General features: G+C 38.5%; 1 protein-coding gene across 1 annotated transcript in view; it reads right to left on the reverse strand.

The window, feature by feature from the left end:
* EMP1 (epithelial membrane protein 1) overlaps positions 1-25,228 on the reverse strand; it is a 26,902-nt gene extending 1,674 nt beyond the window's left edge. The window contains exons 1-2 of the mRNA XM_027856426.1: positions 25,063-25,228; positions 6,598-6,706 (exon numbers count right to left, since the gene is read on the reverse strand). Of these exons, the coding sequence (XP_027712227.1) occupies positions 6,598-6,675 (78 nt within the window). The 5' untranslated portion in view covers positions 6,676-6,706; positions 25,063-25,228. The remainder of the gene's footprint in view (positions 1-6,597; positions 6,707-25,062) is intronic.
* Positions 25,229-26,354: the final 1,126 nt, after the last annotated feature.

Genomic DNA, 26,354 nt, shown 5'->3' on the forward strand with positions numbered 1-26,354 from the left:
TGCATCCAGGGACATCTCTAGTCATCCTGATGTGTGTTCTGCCACTGGACATAGATGGCTCCAAAAGAAAAAGTGAGGCTGGTGACTTTGCACAGCCCTCCTTCACTGAAATCCAATTCACTTGCATGTCATGTCATCACTCCCTGATGTCATAGTCCTCTTAGAGTATGAAGCATAAACAACAACAACCAGGATAAACCTGAAATTCATTCCCTCCTTAGCTCTGGCCTTTGGAATCCTTAGCTTCATTCAAGCCTCATCATCTTGGGTATCACCTCCTATAAAAAGCCTTTCCTATCACTGAGCTCAGTCTTTGGTGACTTTTCTTTTCTCAAATTAAATTGAATTTACCTATCTGTGTTAATATTGCATCCTCCAAGTAGAAAATATGCATCTTGAAGATAGAGACCTAGTTTTTTGTTGGGGTAGTTGATTGGTTGGTTTTTGTGTTCTCAGCACCTATGACAATAACTTGCATGCAATAGGAGTTCAAACAATGCTAATGGAATTCAATGAATGACTTGAGTGTCCCCAAGTTTGCATATTTAGGGGACTTGCCTCTTATAAAGCCAAGGAGTAAATTGCAAAGAAAGATCATAAAGATTGATGTTGTATATTCCTGAAACAAGCAGAAGGGACAATGAATGAAATTAGTTATGGAATCATAATGATTTGTTTTGGGGAGGTGAATGCTCAATTGAAATCATAGCAATCAAAACTCAATGCCATCTTTGATCCTTCCCCTTCACTCTTCACCTCCAACCTCTAATCAGTTGCCACATGGCTGTCAATTCCAGCCTTCATGTTGTTGCAGAGGACCTCATCCCCCTGCTTTATTGAGAATGGAAAGGCCATCCTTCTGTGAATTCTATTTTACAATTCAAAATTCCTCTACCCTACCTTCCTCTTGCCTCCTTTGTATCAGTCTTTGATAAAGATGTAGTTGCTTTTGCCAAAGCCAAACTCTGTACTTGTACCCTTTAATTCTTCTTGCCTTCTTTGGGAGATTGTCTCCTTGGTAATCTCCTCTCTTCATTTCACCTTTACTCTCTCCCTATCTACTAGCTCCTTTTCTGCTCCCTACAAATATGCCCATATCCACCAATCCTTAAAAAAAAAATTTCACTTGTCCCTGTCATTCCCTCAAACCATTGTTCCATACTTCTCCTGCCTTTCAACTCTCTATGCTCTTTGCCCCCTTTCCTCAATCCCTTGCAATATGGATTCTGTCTGGACCACTCAACTGAAACTTCTGGTGCCAGGATTACCAATGATTCATTTCTCACTTGCTAAGTCTGATTGCCTTTTTCTCAGATCACATCCTTCTATATCACTTTACAGCTTTTGACACTGTTGACCACCCTATTTTCTTGTACACTCTCTCTTCTCTTGACTATTTCTCAGGTCCCCTCTTTCCTATTTGACTACTACTTCTCAGTATCATTTGCTAACCATAGATTCTCCCGCCTACCCAAGACTCCATGCTGGACATTCTTCTCTTCTTTTTCCTATATCCTCCCTCATGAGTCATCAGCCTTCATGGATTCAATTATAATCTCTATGCAGATGCCTCACATATCTATTCAGTAAATCTTTGCATAGGCTGTCTACCATTTCTGGAATGTATTTCCTACTCATCCCTGCCTCATAGAAACTTTACCTTCCTTTAAGGCTCAGTTTAGATGCCAACTCATATAGGAAACTTTCCCCTATTCACCTAATTGCTAGTAGTCCCTCCTTCCTTTAATTATCTTGTTATCTGTTTAGATGCTGTATTAATAGCAGAATATAATGTCCTTGATGGCAGGGACTTTTTTTCATTTACATTATTGTATTTCCAGTATCTAGCACAATGTCTTGCATGCAGGAAGCACTTAATAAATGTTTCCATATTTCACTAATTTTGTTGGTGTGTGGGTACTCCTTCCACCAACACAGATTTCAACCCAGCTATAGCTTAGTAGATGATTTTTGCAGGTTTCTGTGCTTCTAAATCTACCACCTTGTGGCCAATCTAATGAGGAGTCTCTCTGAATGTAAGTGGCCTGGCTTTGGGCAACAACTAATCTCTGACTTGTACTCAGAGGGTTTCCAGCTTGGTAGAACCCGCCAGAGGTTACAGTCCACTGGCACAGCTTTCCAGAACCCAGGACCTCTTCTGTGCTAAAATAAAGCAGCAGAGGAGGATTTCAGAAAAAGATTGAACTTTTGAACTGGATTACAGAAAACTAGGCATATGCTAATTTGAATAGAACCATGAATCTCAGGGAAGAGTTGCTAGTTCTTTAATCAAATTTTTTTTAAAAAGTTATGACTTCAAGGTGGTAACTGAGGCACTTCAAGATTAAACAATATGCTCCCATTACACATGAAATGAATGACAAAGCTAGAGCTAAAGCTTAGAGCCCTGGAAGTTTTTGCCTATTACTTACCTGATTCTCTACTATCTTTCTGCTGGAAAAAAAAAAGATGTCTCTTTTAAAAAATTATTTTCTTGGGGCTGCTGGGTGGAACAGTGGATAGAGCCCTGGCCCTGGAGTCAGGAGGACCTGAGTTCAAATCTGACACTTACTAACTGTGTGATCCTTGGCAAGTCACCTAACCCTGATTGCCCCCCCCCAAAAAAATCTTTTCTTATGAATTTAAAAATTGTCAACAAAGACAACATTTCAATATGCAAAGAATAAAATTGAGGCCTATATTAAGGAACTATGAACTTCTATTATGTACCACATGAGTTTTTTAAGAGATACGTATATGCGTACATGATACATAACAAAATTGCTCTCCATAAATCTTTTTTTTTTCTTTAAAGGTCCCCTTTACAAATAAAATTACAAGACAAATCAATTTAGGACAAAAAGCACGAAGTACATACAGCTTGAGTTCATTTATTATGATGGTTATTTTTCACCTTAGAAAACATAGGAGTATAAGTTTTGATCCTGTAGAGGACAAGAGAAATTAGAAGCCAGTCTCATTTACTTCCCCAACCATTTGTATTTCATAGGATCGTAGAGTTGTAGGCACAGCACTAGAAGAGAACTCAAACATCATTTATTCCAACCCCTTCATTTTACAGTTGACAAAACTGGACCTAGAGTCGTCAAATGACTTCAAATCCAGCACTCTTTACTTTGTACACTCACAGTTAGCAATAAACCTTTCTTATTTTCTCAATAAAATCTATTTACATTTATAGTATAACAGAAGTCTGAGCCAGATCATGTAGCTGCAGTCTCCAGAGATATCGTATATGTAACATTTGAGTCATTTGGCTCTTATGTCCAAAGTTTTAACAGTAACGATAATGATGATGATGATGATAATGACAATCATAGCAACCATAACAGCAACCACAACCATGATGCACAATAAACAAGTCGAACATTTAAGATGGCCACCAGAGGTCAGGGTATTCCAAGATGCAGAGACAACTCACTTTCCCAATCTTTCTAACTCAACAATAAAGTTGAATACTGTCCCGGAGATATTTTTTCCAGGAAATATTAAGACAAATATTTTCATATTCTTTTACATTGGCAAATATGTTGACATGCAACTTCCAGTTTAATCTTCTCAAACACTAGTTTCATCATCACTGTCCTGCTCAAAAAGTTTTAGTGGCATGAAATCTTAAAATGAGTGGACTGCATTCAGGTGAAAGTGAGTAGACTAGTTTGAGTGTACTGTCCACAAAATCAAATCACAGAATCTCAAAACTGAAAGGTACTCCAGAGGCCATGACAATATGTCAACATCCAGTTTAAGTACTTCAGTGAGGGCAGCCCATTTGAACAACTCTGATTTTTAGGAAGCTTTTCTTTTACTCAAACTTCAATCTGAGTCTTTGTAATTATACTAGTTGCTTTAAATCCTGACCTCTGGGGCCAAGCAGGACAAGTCTAACTTCTCTTTAACATGACAGCCTTTCAAATGCTGTGTGTATCAGGTTGTTATCCTTTTATTCATTTTTTTCTCCAATGTCCTTTCTAGACTGTTATACCCAGAACTAAACACAATATACTACTCATTTTTCTCATTCTGGACCCTATACCTCTCTTACTGTAGGCGAAAATAGCATTACCATTTTTGTTTGACTGTCATGCGTAATTACATTCATGCTGAATCCTAAAAGTGTAATCTACTAAAATTCCTAGTCTTTTTTTTACCTAAACCTTGTCTACTCATACATCCACCATCGTGTTCTTAAATGAAATTAATTTTTGAGCTCAAGTATCAAACTTTACCCTTTACTATATTCAATTCAGTTCATGTTTACAGCTTCCAAAAGTTTTTTTGGATATTGACTCTCATACAGCATCACATACCTGTCCTGCCTGAAAAGTTGACAAGCATGCAATGCTTCCTATGTCACACAGGACCAAAGAAAGATTCACGGAATATTTCCATTGGAGAGCATCCTCCAAGTTGACATCTATTGATTAATGGCTAATTTAGGGGTCTTATGAGTTAAGCCTCTTCGAATTTATGTATTTATATACCCTCACATAGACCACATCTCTACTTTTACAGAAAGACTGCATGAAAGGCATTGTCTGTCTGGGTAGGCTAAGTCTACACAGTATTTCCCTCATCTATAAATCTAGTTGCCCTGTCAAAAAAGGAAACAAGGTTAATCTGACATGAACTGTTCTTGTTGAAGCCACTGTGGCTTTTAGAGATGATCATATTTTTGCTTTCCTTTCTAAATGTGCATAAACTATCCCTTTAATAGTGCACTTGATTTTTGTCAAGAAACAAAGTCAAGTTTGTTAACCTATAATTTGCAGAACCAAACATCATAGCATCATATTCAAACTCCTTCATTATCGGACCTCAATCTATATTTTTAAGTGTTATCTCTTCCAGTCTTGCTTAGTAATAAGAGCCCTTCAGTACACCGAAACTGCTCTATACACTGTCACCTGAATACAGCATGCTCATGTTAAACTTCACATACCTTCTCTTCAGTTTGCCCCACCCTCTCTTCTCTGCCTATCAAAATCCTACACATCCTTCAAGATCCAGTTCAATTGCTGTGAAATCCCACTTCTTCCATGAAATGTTTTCATATACTACAGCAACTTTTGATGGGGGCAGCTTTGAGTGTTCCTCAGGTCACAACATGGAGGAAGCTACCTACTATTAAATCCCACTAGGGTTGGCTTTGAAGAATAGTTATTCAATCCAAGACAATGCTTCTTTAGTTGTTTTTTTCTTCATCAACATTAATCTGAGTTCCAACCAGAAGCAGAAGAATATTCCTGGTATAGTGTAAAAAGCATGTATAGGACTTTTAGCAAATCATTTCACCTCTGTGGGCCTCAGTTTTTTTTTTAATTTGTAAAAGTGGAGGGGACAGTGGGAGAGGAAGAGTGTTCCATTGCTTGCCTTTCTCAGGATGTTCTATGTAGACTTCCAGCTCTAAATCTATTGTTTTATGATCTTTTCTCCTTTTCCCCATCAAGTAGCATAGATAGAAGTGTAAAGTATTTGTTGGGTAGAAAAGTAGTAGACTATCCATTTCATAAGGTACCTTGCATGAATTTTACAACTGTCTCCAAATTAATTAATGGGAGAAATATTTGTACAGGTGTTCCATTTAGGTGCATTCAAATTAACAAAGTGAAAACACATACTTTTACGAAATCATGAAATTCTCAAAAACATTTCCTAAAGGCAGAAATTCTTTGTTTTGGAAAATCAGCAAGCATTAAGTAAAATCTGTCCCCTGTTGAATTCAGAAGTTGTACCGGTCACACACTGATTTAATTTCCCACTTTTCATTTGTTTAATGCTTCCTTAAGAGTTTATCTTCTTTTATAGCACGTGATAAATTCATAAGAAAGTATGTTTACACATTCTCAAAAGCTCTGGGGAATCTGAAAGTAGTTCCCATGATGTCCGATAAAAATGTGTATATTTTTGATATGTTGGAGTTCGGGGGTTTGGGGTTTTTTCTGCATCACATACTCTTCCCCGCTATATCTCTCCCTCAAATTCTCCCAGAAAACCATTCTTTCTAGTACATAATTTAAAAAGAGGAAGACAATAAATTCCGCAAAGCTAATCAATATATCAAAAAAGCTAAGATAGGCAAATGTTTTAAAGTTGTTTGATTACTAATGTTGTGTGAACAGTTTGGGCCTTGGGATGTGTGATTGCATGATTTTCTTTCTCCTTTTTTCAGCCTAAATACATACTACAAATTTTGAATAATTGATGAAGGTATTTATAAGTCAGGAAAAAAATTGTTTATTATTGCTCTTTTTCCGCATGATAATTTATGTATTTTTTAAACTGTATTGTCTTTAAGAAGAATATTTGGGTCCATGTAACTCAGGCTTTAGGGTATAAATACCAATGTAGCAACTTCTAGAAATTTCACCTGGAAAACTCATAGCACTTGAATAGTACAAAAGGATTTTAGAGGTTGTGAAATGAACTAAACTTCTGCTCTGTTCCAACTTGGCTCAGTAATCCTTAATGAAAGACATCTTTCCCCATTTTAGGTTTCTGGTCTTTAGATTATGATTTTCCAATGAGCCCACAAAGTGCTATAGAATAAAAGCATAGTAGGAGAGCATTACTCACATTGGCAATGGTCGAGACAAACAACATGACAACTGTGGCAATGTGGACCACAAAGATCCCGGCCAGTAATACCAACATCTTGTCTGAGTAGATGTCAGTGAAGAGAGCTCTAAAATGAGAGTACAAAAAAAAGTCATTGTAAGATATAAGAAAATGTTTTCAACAAATATTATACACATGGAATCCCAAAGCAGAAAAGGTAGGCATTCCTTCTTTGTAGGCGGCATAAGTGATTGAACACTAAGTTTGAAGTCGAGAAGAACTGAGTTCAAATCCTATCTTAGGAATTATACGACCCTAGATAAGTTGCTTAATCTTTCTTAACCTCAGTTTCCTCATCTGACATAAGAAGGCATTAACTTATTATCTGAGGATGACAAGACATTTACCCAACATGGTTGTTTTGAGGATCAACCAAGATAATATAGATATAACACTTTGCAAACCTTAAAGCATTATGTATTTGTGTGTGTATGTATGCATTTATTATTTTTTATAAATCCCTGAGAACACCATTATTTTATATTTCCAGTAACCTAATTATTTAGTCTATCTCTAACCCAGAGAAGGAGCATAATGTAAAGGATAGAGAAGAGCCAGCCTCAGAGTCAGGAAGATTTGACTGACATTGACACATACTAACAGTATAACTGTCGTAAAGTCCATTAACCCTTGGAAACCTGGAAACCTAAATACCTCAAGCCTTTAGACTAATAATTCTAGACCAGTTGACAATCTGCATCAATAAAAAGAATTCTACACTACAAGCTCCTTACACCAATGAAATTACAGTTCTGGAAATATATGTATCCATACATACATACATCAATGTATATGAGTATGTATATATGTATTGTGTATGTGCCTATATATGTATACATTTACATATGTACATATTTACACATATAAATAACTTTTTCATAAGTATTTGTTATATATATTTAATTTATTAAGCATTTACTATGTGTCAAGTTTTGAAAGGGGGAGGGAGAAAAGGGGCAGAAAATTTTATGTTGATAGAGAATATTTATGCTTTGTTTACATCTGAGGAGATGGAAAAAACATTTTTTTTTAATTTTCAAAAGCATTTTGTATATCTCTAGGCTCATATGCAATAAGTTCCATTTTCCATGGAGATCCAGTATCGTTCCTTTTGGTGTCATAATGTCAGACCCGTAAGGAGCCTCCTCGAAGGACATCCAGTCCAACACTTTAAGGTTGTGCAGATGAGAACTTAGGGAATTTAAGTGGTTTGTCCCAGGTCACATAGGTAGGAAGAATTCAAGATGAGGACTGAGCTTTCTTTCCAATGTTCCATATGTTAGTTGGATATAAATGAAGCAGACATTTACTTCTTCAGTAGCATGGCTCCAGGGCCAGGCAATAATAATAATTAATAATAATATAGCTTTAATAATTGTTATATAAACATATAGCACTTACCATGTGCCAGGCACTGTGCTAAGTGCTTTAGGTGACCTACCAATATTATTCCTCAGTAAAATACAAAAGTCAAGAGGTATGTCCTCTATTTTTCTACTATTCCAGTTTTTAATAATTATAACTCCACAATGGCAGCTCATACATTTATCACCTATTTTCTTCTAGCATCACTTTGCTCATGCTTTCAGGCTTTGAATGGCTCAGTTCAATGACAGTTGCTGGTTTGGGTACAGAGGACTATGTCTGGGCACCAAATCCTGGCTTACTGGGACTTGGACTGAAGATTTTTGCTAGTATTTACAGACATAAGTGAGAGTAGCATACAAATCTTGAAATTGTGAATGGCTTTTGAAAAGCACAAACTCCAGTCCAGAAAAAAAAAAGTCAGTACAGAGGGCAAGAAGATGGAGAAGTCATAGAAGAATGAAGAAAGGAAAGCTGGCCCAGTGAACTTGCATAGATAGATGAAAGTCTTCATTTGTCAATGGGAGTATAGGTGGTAGTGACAACAAGTCAAAAAAGAAGGCAATAAGTAAATTCTGTTGTGACTTAAAACAGAAGTAGGTAAGGGAATCTGTTCTGGGAATTGTTTGCTGCCAATGAGATGTTTTGCCCTACTCAAAGGAGTTAAAGTACCATGCATGCTTGTATATAGAGGGAGTGAGATATGGTTTCATAGCCTGTACAGGGTGCATGTGCGAATGCCATCAAAAAGGTAGGAATCTCTTATGCACTTGTCCCCCTTTTTTCCTGCTTTCCCTCATTTGATTGAAGCTCTGAGTGTGCCTTAGACATTTTCACTCAGTACAAGGTTTTATTTGATTAGAGGGCTATAGAATTCTAACCTTTTTAAGTTACACTGCTTTATTCTCCAAACCTTCGATTAAGGGTACCTATGCTATTACTGTCCAGGGATAGCAAGCAGTGACTAGATTCTACATTTTCACCATCTCTCCCCATTACCAGACCAGAGTGGTAGCATTCTCCACAATGTAAAATTATTTCCTAGGACTTTGTCCAATTGGATTACGAATGATACAAGCTAGTTTACACTGCTTCCTCCAAGGGAGAAAGAGTTGGTGCCTCCCAGGCCTGTCATTAGCAAATCTTTCCTTATTTTCAGTTTAATTTTTCCTTACTCAGCTCCATTTCATTACTCTAAGGTTTTCTTCTATGATGTAAAGTTCTTTAAACAATTATATTTAAATTTCCACTTGAAATAAGGTAGCTGATACAGTCACTGACTTCTCATTTAGCCCTCAAACCAGTCACTCAGCCACCAGTTTCCTCCATGAGTAAAATGAGAATAACAATAACTGGGCATGTCCTAGTTCCCAAAACTTGTGTGAGCATAAAGGAAACAGTGTGTAGTAAAGCACTTTGGTCCTCTTGGAAATTGGCATTCTGCCCAGTGTTCCCCTTCATGTTAGGGACAGAAGGGAGGTAATAAGCAACATAGTCTCTAAAATGGGAAAGAAAATCCTGACTTCAGCCCAATCTGAGGTCCTGCCCTTCATTCTCTGGCCAAATTTACAAAGTTATACAAAAATATGGTTGATTACACAAAAGATCCAATCCAAGGGATGATTGATTTTTAATTAGTTCTTCTACTTAATCCTCCTAAATCCCCTTAAGGATTTTTTTCCCCTCTTCCTTCATTTACAAACAAATACTTTCCCTCTAAATATTGAAAAGTCTTTCTAAAGGCTTATTCTATTCAAATGTGAATAGAATATTCCAAGTACAACCAAGTATAAATTTCTTCTTGTAGACAAGCTATTCAGAGTACAGTATCCCTTTCTTTCTCCTTTAATTGCTTTGTCTACACGTTAAAGTCATATCTGATTTACTTTTCCCCTTATCACTCTCACTTTCTGTTTTGGTGAACTAAACTTTCCAAAGCATCTCCCTTCCCACTGACCATCCTAATCTATAGCATCTTTAGGTCATGCTCATTCTCAGTTTCCTATATCATTTTTTTATTTAAATCACAATCGCACCTGCTCATTATTCATTCTGGCTGGGGGAGTGGGTGGGGTAATGAAAAAAAGAATCAACTTCCTTTCATCTTAGATTTCTGTGATGCTACCCCATCTTTTCTTCTTTGCAAAGAGAAGAAAGTCATGGAGAATGACCTCTCTTATTTTAACAGAAGAGGGTTTTTTTGGCTGATACATACAGCCAGAAGTGGGTGGGGGTAACCTGGCTAGAGAAGTGACCTGGGTTACCTACAATTTTTTTTTTGCCATCTTTTCTCCTTCATCTAATTGTGTGTGAAATTAAAGTGGACCAGTGTTTTTTTGTTTGTTTTGTTTTGTTTTGTTGTTATTTTTATTAGAGTATATATTGAGGTGGTTATTATTTTTACTGATCTTCTCCCAAACCTTTGAGTCTCTGCCCTGACCCATTGCTTAGTTAGTCAGTCTACTAAAACATACACATGTGCGCGTGCACGCACACACACACACACACACACACACATACAGCAGGAACCACAGTATGTGTGCTGTGGTTTGCCAGAAAGAGGAATAGAAACCTGAGCTTAGATGACCTCTAGCTAAAAGAGAAGACAGCAGTTCAGAGTTACTAGCTGAAATGAGTAGAAATAGATGGTGTCACACTCCATGCTCAGGAACTAAGGCCTAATATTTGTTCATCAGCTTTGGGGAGTGACTTGTTTCCAGTGCTGGCAATTACTGTTAATCCTCAAGACATTTTGAAGATAGTAACTTTTTTATTTTTGCATATCAGAATATGATTATTGTAGCTATTGGTGGGAAACATGGTTATAACTATCAATTTGCCTTACATTATGACTTGTCACATAAGAGTTTGCTTCCCCCTACCACCACCACCACCAATTTTTGTCTTTACAGTAGAAATTTCAAGGATCTCTTCAGTTGCTATTGAAATGCATCAACTCTTGCCAAAGCATGATAACTGAAAACCCTGTAAGTGGAGGGGAACAGTGATACAGTGTGGTTTGATTCTCCTGGCTCTAGTGCTAAGCATAAGGCCTAAGGTAAATCATTTAACCTTGCTAATCCTATTTCTTCATCTACCAAATAGGGGGTTCAGACTAGATGAATTCCAAGACCCCTTCTATTTGTACTGTGACTCTAGGAGAAAGATGAGAAATAGAGATACATAGATAGAGAAAGATAGAAAGACAAATACATATACATATATATGTTATCATTATGTATTTCAATAAGGAAACAATTTACTACTCTATTCTAATGGACTTATTCTTAATCTAGGATATTTATTGGGCTAGAACACTTAATGATCATTCCAGGTATCAGCAGCTGTTACTTTCATTTCTGTCTCTATGTGAGAGTATGGGTATGGACAGAAGAAACACCCTTTACCTCCACCTACCTATAAACTTCATGGACCAGAGTTTAGAGTTGGAAGGAACTCTAGAGTTTATCCAGTCTAACATCTTCATTTTATATTTAAAGAAATATATATTTTATATTTGAAGAAACTAAGGCCAAATAAAGTGAAGTGATTTGCTCACAGTAGCACAGGAATAACCAAGTCGAGATCTGGACACAAGTCCTTTCAACACAAATCCAGTCCTTTTTTCTTTTTTTTTTTCATTACATTGCACTGCCTTTTACTCAGAAAGACTTCCCTCAAAAAAAGCATTGAAACATTGTCAGACTGCCTCTTTGCCTTGATGTGCTCAGTTCACAAGTTAGTTAAAAACTATTATCTGAGCTGAATGGCTTAACTATTCTGATATGGGGTAAATTCATCAATGTTCCATAGAGTAAGGACTGGTCTCCCTTTCCTCTTTTCTGATAAACATCTCTTTGGACATAGAAGTCCTGGAATATCTTTAATAGAAGAAGAATGAATCAGATTAAATTTGAAAAGCTTGTATATGATTTCTAAATTGAAGATCTGAGGATCATTTTCCAAAATAGTGTGAAATGTAAATTACTCTAAATCAGAGATTCTTTCTTTCTTCCTTTTATTTATTTATTTATTTTTTTTGGTTATGTCTTTGCATCTCTAGAATCCAGGATAGTGCCTGGAGACCTAATAGGACTTTAAAATGCTTATTGAATTGAATTGAATTTATTGAAAAATGGTGGGAATAGCAGGAAAGCAGGTAGAAGAATTATTTGTATGTGGTTTAAGAGAATAATTAGGAGTCCTGGGATAGAATGGAGCAATGAGAAAAGTGGCTTCCAAAGTCAAAGAAATTGTAAAAAACCATGTGGCTCGAGTGGACCAAGCCCTGAGGGAGAAAATGGTCAGAAATTGTCAGAGGGGAGGAGAAAGGAGAAGATGAAATGACTATGTGACATCACAGGGATATTCCTACTTAGCTATAATTTCCATGATTCATGTGAAAGTGGGTGAGAATCTCTAAGATGAAAGGCAAGGGTGGAGAAACTGGAATTTTCCCTGTACAAGATGGCACAAGATTGCTCCACAGTACTTTTTTACAGTACATCTTTCAGACAAGCATCCTGAGTCTGATTATACCATAAAACATTTGACCATTTCCCCAGTGACCCAGAAAATACAGACTTTCCTGGGGGAAAGGAAGGATAAGAATGGAGATTATGAAGCCACCAAGATCTGCCTCAGCTCTATCCCCAATCCAGTGGCATTTACCAGGACATTAATTCCTAGAACTAACACCCACTGGAGTTCCACCCTTTCCCCCCAGGGCCTACTACTTCAAGAATTTGCCTATTTAATTAGGAACCATGGTAGACTAACCTTAGAAGCATTCTCTCAAGAATCTGCTCTCTAAAGAAAACAGGGTGAAAGAAATGGACGGTTACCTATTCTCCCAATAGGACTACTCTAAAAGCCACTTGGTGGATCTTTCTTCTACCAGTTTCTTCTATCTCTAATCCATTCTCTGTCCAGCTGCCAAAATAATCTGCTTGGGCACAGGTCTGCCCATGTCACTCCCCTGCTCAAAAACTTTTAGTGGATCCCTATTGTCTATTGACTAAGTATTCAGGGGCCCTCCACAAACTGATTCCTACCTATTCCACATTACTCTCCTTCAGGTAACCTATGTTTCATCCATATTAGACTGATGGTCATTTCCCAGACCCAACATTCCAATTCCTGCTGTAGCATTCACACAAGCTACCCTCCATGCATGGAATGCACTCTGTCATCATCTTGCTCTTTCAGAACCTTTTTCTTCTTTCAAGGCTCTGCTCAAGTATCATCTTTTCTGGGAGACTCGCCTCTCCCCCTCCCCCCCCCACCCTTCCCTCACTTCCTCCAGTTGCTAAAACTCTGTATTTACTTATCTGTGTTTACTTATCTAGGTACTTGTAGTATTACCCTAGTGGAATATAATCTACTTGAGGGCAGGGGCTGTTTTGTTTTATCTTTGTACACACAGGACCTTTCATAGGGGTTGTAAACACTTTCATGTGTCCTGATTTGAATCCTTTGCATTCTCACCCTGCCATAAGCACAATTTAGTTCCATAATGAAGAAAGAACAACTAGGTAACTGGGAAAGGGTCAAGAGGTTGATCAAAACTCCAAGCAAACTCTCTTTGTATTTTATGAATTCACTGAGGTCAGGGATTGTGGATTTCCCTATATGCAAAATAACAGAATATTAGGGCTTCACCTCGGAAATCATATAATCAAACTCCAAGTCAAAATAAGAAAACTCAAGCCTCAAAAGGGGAGGCATCTTGCCCAAGGTTACCCAATGAATTAGTGTTAGCTCTCCTTTGTATCACAGTAGGGTAGGATAATGACTTAAAAGGCAAGAGACCTGGGTTCAGGAGTGTGCTGGTGAATGTATAACAACTGGCTCTCAAAAAAATTATGCAAGGCACACTTTTAAGTTTAATCTGCATAATTAACTTTTCTTCCATCTCTTTCTTAAGTCTAGACAACCAACAAAACAACAAAGCAAGTCGTGATTTGTAGTCTGTGCCAATTTATGAGGTATGGATGCTCACAATGAAAATTTAACAACTGGCTCTCAAGAGCTAGTAGAAATTGACTCCAGCAAATCACAACCTTAGTTCTAATGTTTCCTCAAACATTTATTAGCTGTGCGAACATAGGCAAATCATTTAAGTTCCGATCATTTCCAGTTTTCTCATCTGTAAAATGGGGATTATATGTGTAATATCTACCTCACAAGATTATTGTGAGAAAAAATACTTTGTGTTATCACAGTATCTACCATATATGTTCAATGGTTAGTAGTGTAATAAAAGAGAAAAGACAGTATTTTATGTTGAATATAATTTGTGTCCCAAATGTTTTATAAGAGGGTGGAAATCTGAAAAGCCCCTCAACAATTTGGTAAATCCTTCAATCTGCTTGATGAGATTAAAAGGCATAGACCTTTGTAGGGGGCAGCTAGGTGGCACAATGGATAAAGCACTGAGCCCAAAGTAAAAACAAAAACAAAAACAAAAAAACTGAGTTTAAATCTAATCTCAGAAAGGTTCTAGCTATGTGACCCTGGACAATTCACTTAACCTCTGTTTGCCTCAGTTTCCTCAACTGCAAAATGAGGATAATAATAGTACTTGCCTTTCAGGATTGTTGTAAGGATCAGATGAGATAAAAATTATAAAGCGCTTAGCACAGTGCCTGACACATAGTAAGCACCATATAAATGTTAGCCATAATAATTACTATTACCTCCCACGGCAATAGCCATGTACCCTGCCTCCATGTGGAAAGGACATTGAGCATTGCACTGTCCCATAACTGATGCTGTTCTAACATGATTGACACCTGAGAGTCAATGGGGATGGACTCAAATTGCTCAGGAGCTCTCCCGATCACCACCATACCTTATGGATTTAGAATAAACTAAAATAACTAACCCATTAAGAGGCTAACAAAATTAGACAAAGACTATTCTATCAGATCCCTCACAAGCATCTTCCATATTCTCAACTAAATGGTACTATAAACCCATATAATCTCAGGACTAATTAGTACTGTTCTTCCTTCTATCATCTCGCTGCAAAGACATTACTGTCTCCACAGATCACTCAAACCCTCCTCTGCTCTGATGAAAGACCTGATACTTTCTCCAAAGTACAAGAAGAAATGAACGATGGAGGAACTTCTTCATGTCATCTGGTTGTGTCACCAGTACCCAAATTTGCTACCAGTTTTTTCTATGCTATCTTCCATATATGTAGTGGAAAGCACATTGGATTTTTAAGCAGAAGACCTGGGTTTGTGTCTTTGCTCTACTACTTAACAACCAGTTGACTTTGTACAAGTCACTTCATATCCCTGAGACTATAACATCTCTCAGATGAGGGGCTTGGATATAGATCTCAGAAGTCCCTTTCAGTCTAACCAGTTAGTGAGTGAAACCATCTAACTCTAGGACTCCCTTAACCTTCTAAGAAAACTATTGTTTGACAAGAAAAAAAAAAACACGATGCCCTCTCTTTCTTAAATCAATCTTTTCCATCAAAGAATTTTTTCATGCAGATAATCAGATGGTAATTGAACACACAGGCAACAAAAGAAATGTTCAATCACTAGAGTGGAAATATATTATATAGTTCACTGTTCTAGATGTGGAAAAATAAATTCAATAATGGGAGTAGGTAACTGGGTAAGGAAAGGGGTATGTATTAGATGAGTCCTCAAGTGAAGTTTCAGTGTAACTGCTATTGCTTCATATCAAGTATGTTTCCCTTCCAAATCTTGTTTCCAAACAGAAAGAAAAAACTCCATTTATTTCTCCATGGGAGAGAGCATCATGTCCATCTGCTTCTAAAAGCCTGGCGTTTGAGGTGGAAGGTATGGATATTGCTGTCCAATTGGGATTGAACTTTTTAAACAACAGAACTGTAAAAAAAAAAAAAAATCTGCATTTGAGGCAGTCAAAATAAGAGTAGCCTGTGGGCTTCTGGGAAAACAACTGGTTCTTTCATTGGTCTGGGAATGCTTCCCCAAAAAAGAGGCTACATGTTAGAATTGTTGTGGGAAGAGTGGCTTTTATCTGGCATCAACATCAACTATCATGAGACTGGATTGAAAACATAGAAAAGATGCATGGGGGAAGAAACACAGGACTGGAAGTCATGAGGTTTTGCACTGGAAGAGATCATTCAGTCCAAGCCCTCCTTTTTACAGCTGAGGAAGCTAAAACCTAGAGATGTGAAGTGACCCACCCCAGATCACATGGTTAGTAAATCACAGAACTGAAGATGGAAGGCAAGTCTTCTGACTCTAAATCAAAGCCATTTTCCACCATATATCACGTTGGGCCACAGGTCTAGCTATGCTAATGACCAGAGAGTTGAGCTGAATCAATCAACCAATAAACATTTATTAAGTGCCTACTATGTATCAAACTGGATGGCTAGATGGCGCCTTGGATAGAGTGCCAAGCCTAGAGTCAGGAAGACTCCTCTTTTTAAGTTCAAATCCAATCTCAGACACTGCCTAGCTGTGTGACCCTAGGCAAGTCACTTGACTTTGTTTACCTCAGTTTCCCCATCTGTAAAATGAGCTAGAGAAGGAAACAGCAAACCTTCACCAAGAAAACCCCAAGTGGGGTTACAAAAAGTCAGACACAGCTGAAAACAACTGAACAGTTGGGGCTTAAAAGAAACCAGAGAGGTCAGTAGTTTTCGAGCTCTGTAAGTCAATCATTTCACCTCTCTATGTCTTAGTTTTATCTTTTGTAAAATGAAGCTATTGGATTAGAGTGAGAGATTCTTAAATTTGGGGGTTACAGACCTCTTTGGCAGTCTGTTGAAGCATATGGACCTTTACTCAGAATGATTTTAAGTACATAAAATACAATGCATAAGATCACAAATGAAATCAATTACATTGAAATACAGCTTTCAGAATTCAATAAATAAAATACAGAATTCAAAACAAGTGCATGAACCCTGGTTAGGACTGCCTGGGCTAGATGCTTTCTCAGGTTTCTTCTTTACATTCTAATATTTCATGATTTTGTTACCAGTGAATGAAAACTGAAGGCCCACACCCATAATGCTGGATAGCATGCTAGCTACAACAAAGAGGAACAATAGTAGTAAGCATATTATTTTTGAAAATGTTCCCGGAGAGAGTAAGCACATTTTAGGAAATCTTAGGTCTTCCTTGTTTTTCCACCCACCACCCTCCATTTGGATCTCTTTCCCTTTCCCATCCATTTCATTGTTAGATTGTGGAAACTCTGGAATAGTATGAGCCAGAACTTAGGTGGACACACAGAATTCTAAAGCAAGATCATCAACCCTAGAGAAACAAAAGGACATATCCCACATTTCTCCTGTGGGAAGAGGTAAGCAGAAGCTCCGTACTGCTTCCTGCAGCAGAAGTATCCAGGCAGCCAAGAGATCTTACAGGAGGTATCTGCCAAGAGCAAAGGAAGGGGGAAGAAAAATCAAGGTGTGGCTAAGCTGAGATCCCAAGAAACCTTAGCTCACTCTGGCGAGGTTGATAAAAGATGGCTGCTATATGCCATAATTTTCTTCAGGTTGTCCTGGAATTCTGCCCCTCCTTTTATAATCTCTCCTCCCTTCACCAACCCCAGGCATTTAAAGCAAAGAGATGTTATTGCTCAGGTTTTGGGAGCTGGAAGACATTTTATAGGTCATCTTAGCCCAGTCCTCCCATTTTGAAAATTAGGATATTAAAGCCCAGAAAGGTGTAAGTCATAAGCATTTATTAAGTACCTACCAAATGACAACCTCTGTGCTAAGTGCTAGGGATATAACTACTAGCAAAAAGAAAGATAGTTCCTGCCCTCAAGGAGTTTATAGGCTAATGAATGGGAAGACAATACATAAATAACTTGCCCATGATCATGCTGCAAATTAATAGCTGCCTAGAAGCCAGACTTCTAGACTTTCAGTCCAAAGCTCTTTCTATCATGTTATGCTTTTTTTTCTTGCCTATCTTCTTCAATATTTGAGACAGTGTGGCATAGTAAAAGGACCATTAACTACCACTAACATCCTGTGTGACCTTGAACAAGTCACATTTCTCCATCTGTTAAATGGGTAAGCATGCACTACATACTGCATAGACTTGTTGTGAGGATGGTACACAAAGGTGTTTTGTAACAATAAAGTACATATAAATGTTACAAATTATTATTAATGCCACCCTATTACAGTTACTGCCTTCTGGTCCCATGCATGGGTCATCAAAATCTCTTAAAACTAACCAAAACCTCCTGACACCAGAACAAAGAAACATTCTGGTATATGTTCAAGGTTCTTTCTTGTTAGAAGGACTACTCCTCCAAACCCCAGAGGCAGGCTCCTCTGAAGCTTAATATTCAAATTCCAGCCTCACATTTCCCCAAATCCATACTGAAGAACTTGGCTTCACAGAAGAACATGGACTTGACTCAGAACCCTGGGATCATGAGCCTACTTTCTTTTTTTCTTTTTTTTTTTCTTGTTAGCTAGGCAATGGGGTTAAGTGACTTGCCTAGGGTCACACAGCTGGTAAGTGTTATGTGTCTGAGGCCAGATTTGAACTCAGGTCCTCCTGAATCCAGGACTGTGCTCTATCCACTGCACCACCTAGCTGCCCCATGAACCTACTTTCAGAATAACCCTTGTGAATATGTCCAAGAATAGCGAGAGCAGAGTTACAGATTGATATAACAGAATGTGCCTGGATTTGAAGTCAGGGGAACTGGCTTTGAATCTTGAGAATGTCACTAACTAGCTATGTGACTGGCAACTCAGGTTTCTCCTCTGTAAAATGAAGGGTTAGAATTTGTTGCTTAGTCATGTCCAACTCTTCATGACCCCATTGACCACATTGTCCATAGGTTTTTCTTGGCAAGGATACTGAATTGGTTTATCATTTCTTTCTCCAGTGGAGAGTTAGAATAGATGGTCTCTAAAGTCCCTCCTACACTATGAACTTGCTCTATGAGTCTAGAAATTTCAAAAACCCTGTAAAAATACATGACTCTAGTCCTCAGTCTAAATACTCTAAAAAGACACTCAGGGCAAGAAGGAAAGCCTTCCTCAAATCAACTTTTTTAAGAAAATTTATTGAGGAAGAATAACTTTAGGAAGAGACATCTGACCCCAGAACAACATTCCATGAGGGAGACCGAGATTATAGGACATGTCAAGGCTGCTGTGGGGTGGAGCTTACACGGGGAGTGGGAAGACCTCAGGATTCCAACATAGCCCAAACCTGCCTTCACCTTCATTCTGCCATGAGTGGTTTTTGCACAAGCCACTGACTTTAGCACATATTAGACATTTTTGTTTGTATTTCAAGATGGTTTGGGCGAGTAGCCAATACCATCAATTAACCCTAGGCATTTGATGAAGGCAATCATGCCAGGAGATAGCTAATCTAGAGATATTAGCCTGTACCTCATAGTTTGTTCAGTGATCCTCAACCCCCCTTCCCTGGGATGTGATTGCGGGAGGAAGCAGCAGGTACAGCAGTTGAGGGACGCATGTCAGAAGTCATTTCCCTTGATCCTGAAATTCACTGAGAAAATGTAACTGGCAAATGAGTGATTAAGACCCAGGAGAGTGGCCAGGCTGTAGGAAGTTAGCAGTCTAGGACCTGGAGGTGATGGGTAGTCATGACACAGAGACAGAAGGCCGTGGTGAATGACCTAGAGACACAGAGATGAAGGACCAAGAGGTGTGGAGGCAGGGTCCCAAAGGTCCCCAGGGCTCAGGTTGGGGAGCAAGAAGCATGTTCCTCCCTGTCATGGCTACACACCCTACCTGTCATTTGTTTCTTTCTGCTGAAGATGCACAAGTGCTTTTTGGCACCCTTTAGGATTTAGTGGCCAGGAGTAAAGCCCCAAGTGAATCCATCTCTAGTTAGTAAATCATGAGAAGGCAAGGAATATCTCCTTGGAGCTGAAGTAACATAGCACGATGCTTTGCTCCCCCCATCCCCACAAACACACATACATACTTGGACACTGTAAGATGAAAGAAAAAGTTTCACATTGTTCTCAACCCTGCGTTTACCCTTTTAAAGTATAGGCAATATCGAGGACAACTACTGTCTTGTTGATACACGAATTCCAAACTGGGAAGGGAGGAAAAAAAGAAAAAAAAAGAAAAAAAGCTTGAACATCCATGAAAACTTGCATTTTTACCACCAGGTAACACTTTATAGTAAAAGCATCTTTCCCACTTCTCCCCAGGCACTTCTTTCTCTCTCCTCCTGTGTTTCTGACTCTCTGGATCTTATTTGGAAAACAGCAAGGGTAAAGAATGTTGAGACTTGGAGTCAAGTGACCTGGTTTGAATCCTGGCTCTGTCACTGTCTCGCTGGGTGACCATAAACTGGTGATTTAATCTCTAAGGATCTTTGTTCTCTCAGTATTGAATAGGGATAACAATATTTATACACCCATCTTATAGTGTCCATGTACTGTAGATGTGTTATTTATTATCTACCTCCCCTTCTAGGCTATCTCTTTCAATATATATATCTGTCATCTTCTCCAGTTTCTCTCTTCTTCCCTTTCTCCCTCTTCTCTGTCTCTCTCTCTGCTTCTCTCTATTACTGTCTCTGTTGTCTCTATCTTTCTATCTCTGTCTCTGTGTCTCTCCAAAAATTTGTTTCTATCTCTCTTCTCTCCCCCTTGTCTCTCCTCTCTCTCTCTTTTCTCTCCCCCTAAGTCTCTGTCTCTCCATCTATCTGTCTCTTTTTGTCTCTCTCTGTCTCTCTGTGTCTCTGTCCATCTATCTGTCTCTGTCTCTCAGTCTCTGTCTCTCTCTGTCTTTCATAAACCCATGAAATCTTACACACACACACACACACACACACACACACACACACACACACACACTGCCCTTTACAACCACACCCTCATGCTGCAGGGTCTGTTCTTGAGAAACGGGTGGAGTTTCTTTCCCAGGACCTGTTCAGTTCTCTTCCCTGTTTTGGTTCCTAGCAGATGCCTAACTACTCACAGTGTCTACCAGGTGTCTTATCCATTCCTTTTTCAACGCCCCCTTCCCACCTCCTTTGGGGGCACACAATCTGCATTCAATTAATGTAGCAATTGAGGACCTTTTAAGAAAAGCCAACCAGACCGGATGCATGAGGAATTTCTGAATGGATGTTGCTGTTTCTGGGGGCCCTGTGGGGAAGGGTGTATACTCTGTAGAACGCCCTTTCAAATGCAACTTTTTGCTTCTTTCTACTCTTTTCCCACTCAAGTGTAAGAGCTAATCCAGCTGTTGACGTGAGCCAGGAAGTAGCCATTGCCTATTTCTATTCAATCTACTAGGGTGAGGGTGATGTCTCCTGGTGTGTCTCCTGGTGTCCTGTCTCCTACCAAAATGATAAAAGTAAAAATTGGTAGATTGTTAGAGCTAAAAGAATATTTAGACATTAAGCTCAATCCTCTTATTTCATATATCAACATCCTAATTCCCAGACAGGTTAAATAATTTACCCAAAATCACACAGCAACACAGGACCAGAATTGGGAACTGTAACTACACTGTTTTTTCTGCTCTATGACACTGTGAAGAGCTAATTACAGTTTTGGAGGAAACACCCCATTTGGATTTTATTCATTTTCTCCTATTTGCATCATAGGTATGGTCCAGAGACTTGGGATACTCTTCCTCCCTGGTGGGGAGTGAGGAAAAGACTGGAAGACTGGAAAGTTTGATGTCTGAAAGATGAAAACTATGTTCTACTTGTAGATCAAGGATCATTCAGTTTTCCCCAGGGAAAGAGAATAAGAATGCTACTAATAGGGGGATTGCCTGTTAGCAGTGTGGAAATAAGATAGGAGCAACGTGGTTAGCAGACTTTTTGATGAGAGCCTCTTATCCATTGGATTTTGGATTTTGTATTCCAAAAGGCCACCCTCAAGCATTTAGAAGGCCACACGTGGCCTCAAGGCTGCAGGCTCCTCACCCCTGCTCTTAAACCCTAGTAGGTATAACTAGACAAACCATGGACTAAGTCATGGGACAGCCCAAGGGGTTAGATAGGTTTCCAGAACTGTTTGGTAAAAAGAATATTAGGCTTACAGTCAGAAGACTTGAGTTCAAGGCCCAAATCTGACATTTACTAGGTTTAGGTAGGAGCTTGGGAAAGTCAAATTCTCTGATCTTTAATTTCCTCAGCTGCAAAATCAGAATAATACTTGCGTTATTTACCTGACAGAGTTGTGAAGAAAATATACTATAAACAAACTTTAAAGTACAATATAAATATGAGTTTTTCCAAGGGATAGGGACTGGGTCTATGATTTCATGGTGATAGAGGACTACTTGATGAGGAAATGTCCTTCTACCAAAGGTCTGCAACTTCTCTTTGAAACACTGAGAGAGAGAATTAGTGACTTGTCCAAGGTGACGCATTCACTATATGTCAAAAGTGAGACTTGAAGTCTGGTTTTCCTGACTCCAAAGCTAACTGTCTATTATACCACAATACCTTGAATGTGACCTCTGGGGGACCATTAGTTAGGTGTGTCAACAAGTATCTTTGAGTATATGTCTGTAAGTGTGTACTTATATCTAGACCTTTGGTTGAGTCAGTTATATGACAGTGAGTCAATGTGTGGTGAATCAGAGAATGAGTTCTGTTGTTTATGTTTAGTGTGTGAAATAGTTTTGATTCAAATAGTTTATATGTACTTGACTAGGTGAACAGTTACAGGGACCAACAAATACCTGCTAGCATTTTTTTAATCTTGTCTTTGGTCTAAACTGATGGAAAGAGACAGAGACAGACAGAGAAGGGAAGGATATAATGAGTATACCAATTCTGTATTGTCTCCAGTCTGAGAAGGTCTTTTTCTCCCCTTGGGACTTTAGTCCAGCCCTAAATAGAATCATTAGGCTTAATACTGACTGAACCCCACCCCAGAACCATACTAAACTTAACCAAGAGTAGGTTGGAATCCCCACTATGATTAAAGAACCGACATGGTTTCCACAAAGGTCCTCCCTACCAAGATGCAGCTAGTACTGCTCTCGACCCATTCGGATCAATGGACTAGGTTAGCCACTTAAGCCTGAATGTTCCCTCTGGAGCCATGTCAGTCTGGGCTACGCCCTGAAGAATTAAGGAATAAGCCCATTTCTATGGAGGGCATCACCATCCACCCAATCATTTAGACTCAAAACCTTAGAGGTATCCCTGACTCTTTACTCTCCCTTACCTCCCCTGTCCAATCAGTTACCGAAACTTGTTCATTCTAACTTCACAACATCCCTCACGTCCCACCAACAGAATTTAGCTTAGGCCCTCATTGCTCTAAAACCCATCTTAATTCTTAGGAGTCCTTCTAATTAGATGTCCACTCCTCAGCCCATTTTTCAGAAGTTAGTCTGGAGCTTGACCACCTTCTAAGGATGGAGGGCAGAAACCACTAGAAAAACAATTCATATTTTAATTGAAAATTTGGGAGAGGGGGAAACCCACTAGTAGCCACAGAACAACTCTCCTACCACTTATTTGTTCTCAAAGTTCTTAGCAGATAGACTTCAAAAAAAAAATTCAGAAAGGATTAGTACTATGAAGGGACAAAACCATTATTAGAAAATGAGTGATTAAAATAATAGTTTCCTTTTATGTACTGGCAAAGGCATCAAGATAGTGAGAGTTCTTAGCAAAAATAGCAGCTTCTCTACACAGTGTCCCAAAGGTCTTAGTTGCAGTTTTAAGCTTAACTTAAAGTTTAACCTGACCTTAAACTTAGCTCAAAACTGCAACTTAGACTTACGGGATAGCCTGTATTTACAACAGGTTGCCTCACCCTTCTTTTTCTACCTCCCAGGCCTTTTTAAAGCAAGCTTTGGTTAGAAACTGTCGGATTGAAAATCTCCAAATACGTTGAATTGCTTAAGGGAAAAACCTAACCTCTCTAAACAGGTTGTATCTTGTCTTTTCTCCCTTGTTTTGTTTATGCAGGGGGAAAAAAATTAATTATAGTAGAGATGTTGAAATGGGCCACACCTGGCCAAAGGCACTCTAATCAGAGAATAGAAAAGCTAAAGAGATAAAAAAAGACTCTCTCTTTCTCAAAAGTACTATCTCTACTTGCTATAGTGTTCATGTTCATGTCACTCTGCTTTCTAAAATAGTAATAGAATAACCATTCAAAAGCAGCCTGCTACTTTCTATCCAGAAAAATTACTGTCATCTTTTTTTATACAAATTCATTATGTTTTCTGATTTAAAATTTCCTTGTTCACTTCTGAAATGCAGCTACTTCTCAGGTGGAAACATAAATCCATGAACTAATTTCTCAGCAACAAATGAAGTGTGGCCACCCTCCACCCTACCAATAAAGAGCTCTTTGTAACTCAGATCAGACAGGAGTCTGATTTGATCAACTATACCATTCCTGAATTTTATTTGAAACACTTATTTTCCTGAACTGCATTTTAGTTTTTAACTTATTTCTCTTTTCAAACCAGAGGTTTTTGAATAGCAGAAATAATATTAAATAAAAGAAAATAACTTTATAAATGAACAAAATCACCTCTCCATTAAAAAAATAGAATTTAAAATTTTTAATTTAATTTAATTTTTTACAAAACATTTTTTGAAGAGTCAACCAAAACCAAATATGCAAAAAAACAAAAAAAATCCTGGTACTGAAGCATTTTTGAAATCAGAATGGAGCAGTTGAAAACTGAGTTTAAATATGTCATCTCAAAGGTATGCAGCATTTCCTCTATGGAGAAGTGCCCAGATTGTCCCAAAGTCCCAGCTCCTCACACCTTTGAATGCAGGCTCAGTGACTATAATAAACAAACTGTCCCCTGATTCTCCGGCTTTTCTCCTTCCTACTAGTAGGAACAAGTAGTAGGGTCGATATGTGTGAGGGTTTGCAGATTTCTCAGCCACATAGAAAAAAAGTTTCATTTTTCCTCATCACCCAGTAAGCTACCCCAAGATTGCAAAGTTGAGACAAATGCAGAAATGCAGAGACGTAAAAAGCAAGGTTGGGTTAGGTCCAAAGAAGGGGAACAGACGGAAAGGGAAGAAAAGAAACTTTTTCTGAGTCTCCAAAAATGTTTCTTACCTTGAGAAAGGGAATGACTGCAGCAAGCACCTTGAGTGACAAGAGCTGGCTTTTGTCCTCGGTTCTCTCTTCTTGAGTATGCAACAGCAGTGAGAGGAAGGACCTGACTGCTGAGGTTATGTTTCCTCTGCTGGTGTGTTGGGATGTGTGATGGGGCGGTGTCTTTTTACTGAGTTTTAAAGGAGTTTCTATGAATCAGTCTGGCTTTAAAGAAGAAGGAGGAAAAAAAAAAGATTTGTTCGTAACTACGCCCTGCAATGTTGGCAGTAAGTCAAGAGTGACTGGGAGGGAACCATCTTTTCAAAGAAACCTCTTGTAGGGCTCCCTCTGACTCAGACACATAGACCACAGTGGAAAAAAGACTGACATTGCTTCAAGTGAGTAATAGGAGTCACACAAATAGCATGTGTTTACAAAATCTCACTTCTTGTTACTAATAAGAAAAGCACAAAAAAGAAAAAAGCACAGCAACAAGAGGGCATCAGGCAACACACGTTATCTAGCCAACTTTTAATTATCTGAGGTGGGAAGATAGGAAGAGATGGGGGTGGGGCAGTATGGAAAGATGGAAAGACATGACTAACTAAATTCTTGAAACAGTCCTCAAATCAGGCTTCGACCCTTTCTCACTAAACTACTTACCAGAGCTGTTAATAACTAGTTTAAAAAAAAAACAATTAATTTTTTAACCTCTTTTCCTCTCATTTTCTGGGGAGGGGCTCACAAGAAGCAAAATGGAGAAAAGTGAACCCCAAGAGAAATAAAAGGTTCCATATGAAGAAAAAAGATTATCCAGGAGTTAAGTAATGGTCTGTGTAAACACAAAAACCTCACTACTTGAGTCAACTCAGCACAAACTCTGGTAATTATTGAACATTGGTCGCATATACCTGGGAGGGAGTAAAGGAACTTTACTCTTTGTTGGAATGCTTTAATCAGCTGAATATTGTTTTATAGTACAGTCTTCTACACTAATAGTGACATAAAAATCAATCATTTCCTTGCATTCCTCTTTCAGTGACCTGCCCTGTTTGTAAGAGAAAGACACATTTCCTAAAGAGCACAAGATGGAGGGGTAACTCATTGGTCCTACACCTGAGTGAGTTCACAGAAAGTAACTGCAAAGAGTGCTTTTCTCCCAGTGAGGATGAGGGATGAGGCATGGGTGAGTTATTATCTGGATTGCCCATATTTTTTCATTAGAAATTAGATGAAGTCTTCACCTAAACAACCCAATTCATTTCGAAACCTCTCCACCACAAAGCGAAGTGATGCTCCCATCAATAGGTTAA

Source organism: Vombatus ursinus, unplaced genomic scaffold (assembly GCF_900497805.2).
Source record: "Vombatus ursinus unplaced genomic scaffold, bare-nosed wombat genome assembly UNPS02011431.1, whole genome shotgun sequence".
In the NCBI taxonomy this organism is placed as follows: Eukaryota; Metazoa; Chordata; class Mammalia; order Diprotodontia; family Vombatidae; genus Vombatus; species Vombatus ursinus.